This window comes from Stegastes partitus, unplaced genomic scaffold (assembly GCF_000690725.1).
Source record: "Stegastes partitus isolate 25-593 unplaced genomic scaffold, Stegastes_partitus-1.0.2 Scaffold727, whole genome shotgun sequence".
Classification (NCBI taxonomy): Eukaryota; Metazoa; Chordata; class Actinopteri; family Pomacentridae; genus Stegastes; species Stegastes partitus.
Genome location: NW_007578458.1, coordinates 339,398 through 352,769, shown reverse-complemented (window position 1 = coordinate 352,769; position 13,372 = coordinate 339,398). Strand labels below are relative to the sequence as shown.

Below are 13,372 nucleotides of genomic sequence, written 5' to 3'. Positions count from 1 at the left end.
TTATCCTATTTAATGTTTTTGCTTTTGTTTTGTTTTTTTTATCCACAGGCTATTTTACAGTCAACTTTTTATTTGTAAGGCTGTTCCCACTTGACAGAATGGCATTCCTCGTTTCAAAGGTAAATCGATTTTTTTTTTTTTTTTTTTTCCCCCACAGCGATTAAAACGCTCAATAGCACCAGTGTTGCGGGTTTAAAACGTCTCTTCGATCACGCTCCGGTCGAGGTCACAGAATGTGACGGTAACAGAATCTGCCGTAACACCGGCCCTTCATCCGGGTGACCGCAGAGCGCAGACTCAATCCCCGCTGCAGCTCACTGCGTTTCCGTAGCCAGTTTGCTACCCGCTGAGCCCTGGCTGGGGAAGCAGCTCACGGAAACGATTGATCCCGATCGAATAACGCCAAAGCTGGCCACATAAATGGCGGATTAACACCGATATCGGCAAGGACTCGCTTAATCAATGTTCGTGACTCGGGTGCTTTTGGGGAGTGCGCTGGCAACACCCTCCGTAACATGTGAGATGTGCACAGAAAGATATTAACTGTGCGTTATTTCGGCTAACTAGCTAGCAGCTACCCCCTCTCTATCCAATTTATGGTAGCTCGCCTGAGCTGTTTTTTCAACCGTCGCGTCCGTACCGGAGGAAAATGAAGAAGTTCAACATTAGGAAGGTGCTTGACGGCTTGACAGCGGTTTCTTCGTCCTCCTCCGCAACTGCTCAGCCGGGTACTCCCAGGGAAAACGACGTTGTCCAGGAGACTCTCCAGTCGGAGCATTTTCAGCTGTGCAAGGTGGGTGTCCGTTAATAAGAGGCTAACGTTAACGGACTGGTGCTGCTCACTGACAGTCAGATGACAGCGGCGTGACCAAACACTGGCGTTGTTTTCATCTCCATCAGCACTGCTCGGTGGGATGGAAGAGCCTTGGATATGCACATAGAGCACCCCAGAAAAGAGCACATTTAAAGTCAAGATGTTAAAGTACTTGTTAGAGCCTCAGGGACGTTAATGGGGGGCTGAGTGTTGACCAGTGACTGTGTTGCTATCCAGTCTTCGCTTCAGGCCACTGTTTGTTCTCTATCACTGGGAGTTAGCTAGCTACCATAATCAGCTCATAGTCTTATAATGCAACTCTCACATGTCCTGAGCTGTAATAACTCCTTCTGTCCATGCTGGCTGTGAGAAAGATCCCTTCCTGGCACAATTTTAGTGTAAAAAATTGTACAAATTCATTTATTCCAGCTAAATTTGAGTTGGGAAAAATCCCCTTGAATGTTGAACTCAAGTGGAGCTGCAACGATTAATCGACTGTTATAGTAATCGCCAGCTGTTTTGATAATTGAGTCTTCAATTAGAGGAGTTTTTATAATGAAAAAGAGTCAAAATTCCTGGAATATTTGCTGGTCTCTTTGCTCCTGTATGACATCTTTGAGCTTAAAGACATTCAAGTAAGTCATGTTGTCATTTTGGAGGCACTGATTGACATTTTTCACCATTTTCTGACCTTTTATACACATAACAACTAATTGATTAATCAAGAAAGTGATCCACAGTGGAAATGATTGAGTTGCAGCCCTAAACCTAAGTAGACAGATTGATTATATTGACTTCAGCTTAACTTTTGTATGAATGAATAGGATCATGGATTTTGCCTCCCCTGAGAAATCTTTCCAGGGCTCATTTTTTGAATGCCCAAAACTTATGAGCAGTGTTGTTTAGAGACAACTTCAAACCACAAAATCTGTCAGTTCCAGCCTCACAGATCATCAGAAAAGATTTTTCCCCCCAAACTAACCCATGCACGGTTTAATAATTCATAACGTTAGGTCTGGCTGGAAAAGGTTTTGCATGAAAAGCGTTGGAAGACCTCGGAGAGCCGGCCCACCAGCTCCTGCCCCAGCTGGGAGCAGAACAGGTCAGGTCCCTGGGTTACAGGGCCACGGCATTACCTGTTACATAATCCTGCTGCAAGCTGTACAGAGCTCATGGATGGCTGGCCAAGGGTTTCCAACCTGAAGTAATTGAGTTATAGATGCCTGATGATGATAATATTTTGGTGGCCGGGCTACTGTAAAGATCCTGACAGTGAGCTTTGCGGTCCAAGGCTGCAAATATGAGCCCGAGGACTGATTTATTTTATTACTGTTGTTTTACAGGACTGAGCCTGCACACATGTCACGCCGGTTATCAGAAAGAAAAAAAAACATCCCAGTCCCCATTTGTACTGATGTTTATGCTTTATCTAATTTATTTTGATAATGAGACTAATTTTCCACATTGATGGATTACATTTGGAGGAGATTATGATAATGTTTTTTTCTCCACTAATGCCAGCTTGACTGTGTAGGAGATGATTGATTAGCCGACTGGAGGTCTGATATAAATTCTGCTCTTTCCTGCAGACTGTGCGTCATGGCTTCCCATATCAACCATCCTCAATGGCTTTTGACCCCGTACAGAAAATCTTGGCCATTGGGACTCAGACTGGAGCTTTGAGGCTGTATCCTTTTCTTTTTTTTTCTTACCACGTGAAAATGAAAATGAAAAGAGCCACACAAGGAAAGTAAAAGCTGGCATGAGTCAAGTGTTTTTTTGTTTTTTTTTAACATCATCATCCTCCTCATGTGCACACACATCGGACCCACGTTTTTGTTTTTTTTTACGCTTCTGGAATAATTCTCGCAAACCTCACGTGGCCAAGCTGCCATTCAACATTGCTCTAAGTCAGGGGAATTCACCCAGTAAGTGATGTTTTCTGCCTCCTGTCATTCTGCACGAGTTAAAAAAAAAAAAAAAGAGAGAAAGAAACCACGCTGAGGGAAGCGGAGGGGAGCTTAGAGGTAGACTCTAGCTAGGATGTGTGCTTCTGTGCAGCCGGCAGCCTCCTTCTCCTGGAGCACCCGGGCTCATTAGTGGTATCTCTGCAGTAGCATGAACAGCTCCTCCGCCATATGCCGAGGAGCCAACCTCATCAACTGTGCTGCCCAGTCAGTGCCAGCATGCCACTTCATATGTGCTGTAAACATAACTGGACGTGCACAACGCACACACAATCAAGCTGCCACAGTGCTGCGTGGCCCCTCAGGCAGTTGGAAGTCAGTTTTGTATTTGTTTGTGTTCATGGATAAAAAAAAAAAAAAAAATGGTTTTACAGCTAACTTCCATGAGTCACAGCAGATCAAGTGCCCCCTGGATTCCAGACTGCTGCTGCATGTGCCGGTGGAGTCATATCCAGGTTGTGCTGCTGCTGCACCGTCCACAGGGGCCACCTATTTGTGTTTTTAAGTCGGGGTTTCCCTTTGTGCTGATATCCTGCTCAGGGGGCCCATCTGCTTTGTTTAGCTTTTCATTAGAAGCGGCTCCGTCCTCGTCTCTATCCACTCTGCAGATTAAGAGAGCGCCGCGTTTTCGCCGGGCGACTCCCCGAGAACACACACACCGCTTCCATGTTGTCCTAATGTGCAAGGTGGAGCTGATGGGATTACTGTCATTCAGGCAATTGGTCCATTTATCAAAAGACGGGCTGTATCGATCCACCTCATTGCCCCTGGAGTTTGGAAACGCTGCCACAGCTCAGTAGACATAAGCTCAATGAGGTGTCTACAAGCAATAAATGTCTGCTTTTACAAGATCTGTCTCTACTACAGTGTTTTAATCAGTGTGTTACTGTAGACAGTTCGCTGCTCGTTCCAACGCTCACGCTGGCCAGCGCACAAACTTGCCTTGTCTTTGGCAGTTAGAAATGCTCAAGTCTGTGGTGAAAGTGAGCGTTCGGAACTTTTTAAAACTGGACTTAATGTCTTCTCCCTGCATATTTTTAACCTATTGACCGAATGCTCTAATTTATGCGTTCTCTGGGAATCTCCAGGCTGCATGACCAGTCACCCGCTGGTCATGCTAGAAGTCAGACGCTTGTTTTGATCAGCTTCCGATGCAGAAACACCGTTCAAGTGTAGCTTCCTCTTCTCTCAGCTTTGACGTGAGACTTTTAGACAGGCTGCAAAAGACATTTTCTGTCTTTCATGTATAAGCAAGCGAGATAAAGACTCGTCCCGCCCTGATGATCATCACTTGACTTCACAAGAAAACCTGCTGATGTTGAAATGCTGAGGTGAACCACATTGGTTTACCGACCGGGGAAGTGTTGCATGTTCAGGGAGGATGACTTGAGCGTGTGATGTCTTAAGACTCTTGGGAACAAAGAGGAAATCCTCGTAAAAGATTGAGAAAGCAAAATATTTGGCATTGCCCTCATTTTACATTGACATGACTAACACATATTGCATCTGACACGTGGAGTGTACGACTGCAGATAATAATAGTTTCCTGATTGATTATCAGCCAAACTTTATGTTATCCGGTTTACAGTTATGCAAGACGTAAAACCAGCAAATCTTCACGTTTCCAAACTAACTGACTAATTAATTACTCGGCTTGTTATATCAGCTCTAAAGGAACGAGATCGTTTGAAAATATGCCACATGATTTGAATCCAATCACATGACCAACAGATGGTGACAGGAACTATTATTTTGCCTTTTCATTTTCCTCACAGCGAGAATTTTTTTGCTACATATGAATCACAGGTTTCGTAGAGTGACTCAGCTTCCTGTGCTCACAATTTCCCAGCAGCAGATATTCTGCTAATTTAACACTGTACTTTTACTCTAAAACGGTCTCCGTTAGCAGACTGTGTTAGTTTGTATCTTGTGGCTTGTTTGATGTTACGAAAGGTTTCGATCGCGACGTGTTAAAAGGAAGTTTTAAGAGAAGGATCGTCACGGCGATAAGAATGGTGTCGAGGTTCGTCTTTGTGATTTCCTGCTAGCTTGGGAAGTAGCTTTGCTCAGCGGCACCTCTAACTATGTTGCAACAGAAGCAGTTCAGACACCTTCTTTAGATTATTTTGAGCTTATGTTTGCAGAAAAATAAATACAGTTCCTTGTATTAACTGTTGCTGAAGTGATCCCACTGCATTACAGCAATACACCCCAGTGTTCCATATTATCATTCTTGCTCTTTAGACTACTTCTGTTCTTATTTATGCATGACCAGAGGCTATGAAACAGACTTAATGACTCTTCCTCCTCCATTGTGGACCTGTGGAGACATGATATCCATTAATAATTCTGACAAATGTTGTACAGAACTTGCGCGGCCGGGAGCTAAAACTGGACCGAAAAGGTCACGGGTGAATGCGAGTTCAGTTGCCAACAGCCTTTCGTCTGGCGCCAGCTGAAAGTCTAAAAGTCTGCGTTTGCCTCTGTCTTTCTGCAGAAGTGATGTCCACCGATGTCCTGAAACAGCCTCCTCGAAATAACCCCACCTTAGTTTGTTTAAGGAGCTGAGGGATTGTTTGATCACAGCTTGGTTAATCCTGGTCCGACTTCTTGTGCTGTTTCAGCTCAAAATACACTCAGACACAGCTGCCTGTCTGTAGAGCTTTTCTTTGAGTGTGAGAAACAGTGCACCTTTTTTTTTTTCTGTCTTTGTGGCAAATCTGTCTGTGTAGAGATCCTCTGTGTGATTAGATCTGCTTCCTTATTCTTTTGTGCTGGAGTGCATGACTGAGCACATACTATCTCTGTGAAAGTGACTAGAGGCCGGGTGAAATGGAGAAGTGCCGTCCCTTTTTTTCTTACCACGCATGCAATTTTCGGTCCTTCTTCTCACCAAATCGAAACCCCACCCTTACCGTTAGCTGAATGGGTGGTCTGACTGGTTTTCAATGGGCACATTAAGCAGACAACCTGAACTTCCAGTCCAAAAAAGAGAGAGAGAGAGAGAGGTGAGAGTTAAAGTTAATCATGCTGCCGTCACACCGGCTGACGCATGTGAATAAATAAGGCTGACAGGGCCCACTGATTTTATTTATAACTCACCAGTTTGGTTTGTTTCATGCTCTTGTCAGTGCCTTTTTAGGAGTGCAAGCGGAAAATGTCAACTTACATTTAAAAAAAACGAAAAAAAAAAACAAGCTTGGGAATCGTTTTTGTATGTTTTTAATATTAAAGACGCCCACAGTAGGCTGGAAATAGCAATTTCAATTGACATTATTACTGTATCAGATAAGCCGCCGTATGTCTGAAGGGGGGGGGGGTTTCTGCATTAACTTTTACTGGCAACCGTCCAGTTTTTCCTTAACTGAGCCAACTTTCAGCTTCGGCCGTGCAGGTGTGGAGTGCTACTGTCAGCATGAGAGCGGCGCTGCTGTCATCCAGCTCCAGTTCCTGATCAACGAGGTTTGTTGTCATTACCTAATTCCTTGTGTCCTTGTTTGACTTCCTCGTCTTCTGCATCTGCATCATCCTGCGTCTGTGTATTTACGATGGCAGGTATCTGGTGTGCTGTGTTTATAGGCCACGGATCATTACTGATGAATGAACTGTGCTTTTACGCATTGATTAAACAGTAATGGCGTGACCCACATGCCTCTGTAATACCCTCATATTTGTGTGCTACTAATTCATTCTTCTGAAACTGCAAGCCACAAGCTGTTTCCTGATTAACGCCCTCTCTGTTTATTGCCCTCGATGCAGGGGGCGCTGGTGAGTGCCTTAGCTGACGACAGCATCCACCTGTGGAACCTGAGGCAAAAAATCCCCGCCATCCTGCATTCCCTCAAGTTTAACAGGGAGAGGTACGTCGCTCTTTTCTGCTTCTGTGTTTGCAGCGACTCCACATCTGTCTCTCTGTGATGTGCGAACAAAATTTTGGAAACGGCCCCTCACAGCTGGCCACATGTTTTGCACTGCATAATTAGGTGTTTTGTTGCCATCAGATCTGGAAAAGCTCACGCATCGGGGGTCCCCTTGCGGTGTTTCGGCAGCTCGGGTGTTTTCCTTTACGCAATTAGGAGATTAGAATTTAGCGGCGTGGCGGTCGAGTACAGTTTTCTTGATGTTTCATTCTGTAAAGCTGCACCGATCAATGTTTTTGTAGGCATCAAATGCATGAGGTGGAATAGGGAGCTTTAGCACCCAACTCTGCAGTTTCTCTCAGCTCTGTGTAGCTTTTTTTTTTTTTTATGGTCTCTTTAGCTTGTTTTGATTTTCAGCCAGCAAATTGTGCTTTTATCAGCTCGTAGGTAGCTGATATCAGCTCAAGAAAATGTGATAATATCAGTACAAAGCAAACATGACGCAATAATAAACAATAAAGTTGCTAACAATGAAATTAAACTACAGTTGTGACTCGATGATCCGACACTAAATGTTCTTTTATGTCGGATAGCAAGGCTGTCGGATTGTCAAGACGGAGGTCGAGATACAAGGAGGGCTTGATGCTTGAAGGCTCATTTGTTGTAAATATTCATTGTTTGTAGTTGTTATAATAACGAGCAGGGCTGGTCCCAATAGCACTTTCTGGGCTCTGGATATTTGGGCCCAATTAATGATGAATATTTGGCATGGTGGGGGGGCAATTCCACCCCAGGGGAGCACTCTGACGGGGTGGAAATGGCCGGAACGCACAGGTAGTACTTGGCTGCTGATGCCAGTTTAGGACAGCGGTCAAAATTCTGTTTCCACCATCGGTGGCGGTGGGGGAGTGGCAGATACGCTCCACTGTTACCATCCGTGTTTACTTCCGCAAACACTGAGCACGCTCACTGCGTGTAACGTCGTCGTGTCCTCTTCTGCGCATGCGGGACACTTTTGGGTCGTATGAAGTTCACACAGCAGATCACATACAAGTCGCATTGAACTGGAAATGTGAACGAACTCGCAAAAAAAAACAGATTTCACAAAAAAATCTGAATTGAGCATTAAGTCCTGCAGTCTGAACGTAGCCAATCTGTCGGAGTGTTAAGTCAGATAATACGCCGTTATCCTGATTGGTGACATAAAATGTCGTGTCAGAGTCAGAATCCAAGGCTGTCGGTATGTTAAGGCTATTTTTAATGAGTTCCGTTTGTTTTTCCTAAAAACCTGTCAGATAGCAAGGTTCTTGGATTATTAAGGGTCGAATTATCGAGTCACAACTGTACAAAAATAAAATTTGCTGTATGTTTCCTGTTTGATCTCAGATTAGCAACCTGCTTCCACAGACGTTTTTGCAGCAGCTTTAATTGGTTCAACCTTTAGGCCAATTATTGTTTTTTGTTGTTGTTAAGTCAGGATTTCGCACAATAACACAACGCCACATAATAAAACGGTTAACCTAAGCCCTGTCAGGTAGTTTTTCTTTTTGCAGATGTGATTTTTGTCTGAATGTTTCTTCCACCCAATTGGGAAAAGACAGCTGTATTTACTCTGCTATTTCTCCCAGCTGATCTATATATAGTCCTGTTTCATTAGTGTGACACAGTGCATGGCCTTTGTAATTAAATCTTAGTCACTCGCTACTCCTTCCAGTAGGGCCGGCGTGATTAGGGACGAGGGTGACCCCTTTGATGGGACTGAGTCATGAGATAATGAAAAGCTTGGTTGTGATGGATCTCGATCTCTTTGCAGAATCACATACTGCCACCTGCCCTTCCAGAGCAAATGGCTGTACATCGGCACAGAAAGAGGAAACATCCACATCGTCAACGTGGAGTCCTTCACTCTCTCAGGCTACGTTATTATGTGGAACAAAGCCATCGAACTGTGAGTCTGGGTTTCACAATCGTCTTCTGTTTTGTTTTGTTTTTTTTTCTTCCCTCCCTTTTACTCACTGGCCATTTGCATATCTTCTGTGTGCAGTTGACACTCAAACAGGAAACTCTGAAATACAAAGGAATTTGGATGCCTGCGTTTGCAGATACAGTGTGTCCTGTAAGCTGAGAATACTGTAGCTCTGATCAGTGTGAGGGCGGTATGGAGGTGGTGATTGTGCCATGCCAGGACTTGCTGTTGAGACTTCTGGAGGTGTTTGCTGCCTGATTTAACAGAACATCTCTTGATAGGAAGTGCCTACTTGATGACCCCAGTGACTTATCCTGTGTCACCCACTCCCTCATGTAAACACCTACTGTAAAGATCACAAGGAATTTTTACATCACATCCTGGGCATCGCTAAAGGTTTTTACTGGATTTCCTGCAGGGCTTCGATATAACTTTGCAAGGGTCACACGCAGGTAAAACTTATAAAATCAGTGTCAGGAACTTGCAGCGTTTGGTTCTGTGCATCCTGAAAAAAGGGAGGGCGATGCTTATTTTTTTGAGAAATGAAAACTTTAGCCAGTAGAAGTTTCTCTTTCCAAGTTATTTTTCCAGGACGCCCACAAGTGAGCGGAAAAAAATTGATTTTAGACAGTGACTGGCAGCCGAAATTGGTAGTAGATTATAAAGGTGCGCGCGTGAGGCCGCTGGTGAAATCTGAGGAATTGCTGTTTTAGATCTGGGAGTTTGAAAGTGTCAGAGGGAAGTGTGCCATCTGCTTAGATGAATGTCTCAGAGACAGACAGTGGAGATGGGAAATGATTTCGCCTGTTTGATTGGGGAAAAAAGATGCGGCGTGAAATCTGAAACGTAATATTCAGACTGTGATAGAATCGTCTTTTCACGACGCTTCCTGCTTTATGGTTTGTTGTCTCGGCAAAATTGTAGGTTCACATTCTCCTGCTGTGTATAGAAACAGCATCTGTAGTCTTAATGATCAGATTTTTTTTCTCAGCTTTATTGTAAATGAGACTTCAGCTTTAATGTGAGTTTAGCCCCCTGAGCAACAAGCAGTTTCCGGGCATTATTTTTTGCTCCTATCTGATTTTTTTTCTTTCCTCTGTGAGCTTATTTTACAAAAATTAAGAAAACATGTAATCAGCAAGCCTAACATGCCCCCAGGTGTTGCCAATACTGGGGGAAAAATGGTAACTCTACATGCTATAACTACTTTTCTTCTTACATTTTTAATTTGCTTTCATGCTTTTCTATCTGCTCGGTGTGTACACAGCCTGCAGTTCATCCCAGCTTAGCCGAAATGCCCTTGAATTTTTATCTTGTTACTGTTGGTTGCAGCATTGACACTAATGGCCTCACGGTTGCACCGAGGAGCACACAATTTTTTCTTTTTTTACAGAATCTGGATAGTGCAAAGAGTCAATTTTTCACAAATGTTTAAATGAGACACGAGGAATCAAGGTGTTTTTATGAAATACCACAATTTATAACCAAAGATTTGTTTACCAACGGAGCTGCCTGTCACGGATAGTTTCGTTTAAGGTCTGTTGAAAAGTTCAAAATGTGGCGATTCTTTCTGTTTTTGCAATTTCTGGCTGTAATAAATAGTGTAGTTTTGGTGATTTTACAAAGACAGCATTCCTTTTAAACTTGCTGATGGGTTTTGAGGCTCAGAAGGTTAAAAAAAAAAAAAAAGAAGAAAATTTATTGTTATTTTTGTGCAGTCACTAAAAATCCATGTGGGAAAAATTCATTTAAGTTCTTAAAAATATTTAGCTTTTGGAGAACAAAATATAGGGTGTACTTACATTTATTATTATTATTGTTATAGCTGCTCATTTAAACAGCTCCTTGCGTGGATGTTGTCTTGTGTTGTGGTGATTACTGACTGGAGTTCATATTCTGGTCCATCCTTGCCTTTTATTCACTGCGACATCTCTGACTGTATCGACTCATCAGCAGCAATGAGATCATTAGCCACTGGAGCCAGACCACACTCAGAGGCAGCAACACTTTCTTTAGGCCAGACCTTCACTTCCTCCATGCCCCTTGCTCTGTTGCCACGGTGATCCTGTCTCCACACACTATAATCTCTCATAGACCCTCATGTGACCCTGCTTTCCCTCTCTCTCTCTCTCTCTCTCTCTCTCTGTTTGTCTCTCTCATATGTCATGTCTCTTTCTCTGGTGCACTGATGCACATTTTCATTTTATAATTGTGTCCCTTTTCTTTGTGCACGACCAGACGTTGTGGCTTCTAATGTTTTTTTAAAAATCTTTTTGGATGCTTTTCCTAATTGCCTCGCCGTCTTTCTCGCTCAGTGTGTTTTTAGACTGTATTTATCAGATGTATACATCATGTTCACCCACACAACCCAAGTAAATGTTGTTTCTTTATTTCTTCTTCTTCTTCATATTTTCTCTCACAGATCCACCAAGACACACCCAGGGCCTGTTGTGCACATCAGTGATAACCCCATGGACGAGGGCAAGGTAGCTGATAGCAAAAAACCACGACATAGCCTGTACCAAACAGATACATTCCTACCCCGAGACGTAAAACAAATGTTCCATTTTATTTGCTATCTAGTGGTGTACTCTTCCTTTTTTTTTTTTTTCTTTTTCGTGCGGATAACTGCCCCGCTGCAGACGACACAATGTCAATACGGTTTGTGCAGCTACAGTGGAGAATGAGAGCAGAACATTTTTAGCTAATTAAAATGTCAATGAAACTTCAGATATTGGTGTCACAATCAAAGAGGAAGGGTTTCTTCCCAGACTAATCGTTTTCTGTAACCTTTGACAGATAGAAGAATCGTGGCAGACAGCACGAGTGACCTCAACAGACTAGAATACATATGTGGATGTGATGTTTTTCCTAGAAAGTAATAAAGTGAGACTGTTGAAATGTAGAGTCTGTAACCCAGAGTCAGTGCGTAGCAGGTCAGCTGCACATTGGAGAAAGTATTTTCTTGCAATACAAGCATGCTTTCAATTCAAGAAATCCTGAAAATACAGTTTCCAAGAACTGATTCACTCTGGTTTTAATTTGTGTCACTTGTATGCAGTGAGCTGGGATTGATCCGTTTTCCCAGTCATTAGGAATTGAGCCGCTCTTAGAGAAACTCATCTAGAAATCAACTATGATGTAGAAACGTAGCTGTTGTAGCGCTTGCATGAATACGTACTAAATCATATATGAGCTGCTTCTTACTATTATTTCAACTTCTTTCAGTTTTATTAATCTAGCTCCACTTCACAACAGCAAGTCATCTCGAAACACGTCGTTATCATTGACATGAACAAGTTGGAAAGTCTCTGGTAGATGTGATTTACACCAGCCGAGTGTGGTCCCTTTAATTCCGACGGCTGTAATAAAATGTTGTGATCAGTGGTGTCAGATGCAGCACTCAGATCTCGCAGGACAAGTGTAGAGACGAGTCCATTGTTGGTGACTTTCACCAGTGCTGCTTCTGTGCTATGATGTACCAAATCCTGACAGAGACTCTTAGAGTTTCTAAACTAATGGTCACGTTGCAACTATTTTTGGGGGGGATTTTAGAAATAAAGGGCAGGTTGGATTGCGGTCTAACCTGGATTATGGTGAAGGTTTAATTAAAGCAATCTCAAAACCTTGTGGTATGTAACGTGCTAATAAATATTTGGGAAAAATATCCTTTAAAGCAGCCAAGTTGGGATGGAATTAAAACAGATGGTTTCGATGAACCAACTATCCACCTATGTGCCTGTACAACTAATACCAAATAAAATATACTTTTGAATAAATTACCTAAGAAATTATGAGAATCATAAAATGAAGCGGAGCTGCAAGGTGGCTCGGTGGTTAGCACCGTCGCCTCGCAGCAAGAAGGTCACCGGTTCGCGTACATTTCTTTCTGCATGGAGTTTGCATGTTCTCCCCGTGCAGCGTGGGTTCTCTCCGGGTTCTCCAGCTTCCTCCCACAAGTCCAAAAACATGTTGAGGTTAATTGGTGATTCTAAATTGTCCGTAGGTGTGAATGTGAGTGTGCTTGGTTGTCTGTCTCTAAGTGTAGCCCTGTGATAGACTGGTGACCTGTCCAGGGTGTCCCCTGTCTTCACCCTAGTGAGGATTAAGCAGTGTATAGATGATGGATGGATAAAATGAAGCGTTGCCACATATTTTGAATGAGGGTCCAGTGTTGATGGAGTCATGTTAACTGAATCAGCTGACTTGTGCTTTGCTTCTCTTGTTATTGCAGCTTCTGATTGGATTCGAGTGCGGGGTAGTGGTGTTGTGGGATTTGAAGTGCAAAAAAGCTGACTACCGCTACAATTATGATGAGGTAAGGTGTTATTTTCTTTCCACTTGAGTCTTGTCAGAGGAACTAGTTTGTTGAGGGTTTTCTCAGTGTTTGGGTTTGTTAGGTAGTCCGTCAGTTCAATCAAAGGAAAAAAAAAAGGCTCCCGAAAAGTTTGCCGTGAAATCTGAACTCTCTGTTCGTTGAGTCCCTCTGAGATTAAATCTCAGGAGCTTCCAAATTAGAGAAGGATGACTGCCACTGGAACAAATAAAGTAAAAAACAAACAAACTGTATATTATGCAGCTAAAAGCATGAGATGAGAATGGCGAGGCAATGATACATTAATTTATTCTAAGATACTGTGATGATATGTTGCCTCCAATAAGGATAGAATTACAATATGGTGATTTTGCATTACATTGTGAGACATTCATGTACAATAAATCACAATATCTGTGTAACCAAAGAAGAAAAAGTACCTCTAAAAGG

At 42.9% G+C, this 13,372-nt stretch overlaps 1 protein-coding gene across 6 annotated transcripts in view; it reads left to right on the top strand.

Moving 5' to 3' along the window:
• The first annotated feature begins 326 nt into the window (after positions 1-326).
• Positions 327-13,372, top strand: part of stxbp5b (syntaxin binding protein 5b (tomosyn)) — a 31,371-nt gene continuing 18,325 nt past the window's right edge. For all 6 annotated transcript variants that reach the window (XM_008291255.1, XM_008291254.1, XM_008291252.1 and 3 more), the window contains exons 1-7: positions 327-793; positions 2,404-2,501; positions 6,162-6,243; positions 6,541-6,641; positions 8,455-8,589; positions 11,030-11,093; positions 12,842-12,925. In XM_008291255.1, the coding sequence (XP_008289477.1) occupies positions 650-793; positions 2,404-2,501; positions 6,162-6,243; positions 6,541-6,641; positions 8,455-8,589; positions 11,030-11,093; positions 12,842-12,925 (708 nt within the window). In that variant the 5' untranslated portion in view covers positions 327-649. The remainder of the gene's footprint in view (positions 794-2,403; positions 2,502-6,161; positions 6,244-6,540; positions 6,642-8,454; positions 8,590-11,029; positions 11,094-12,841; positions 12,926-13,372) is intronic.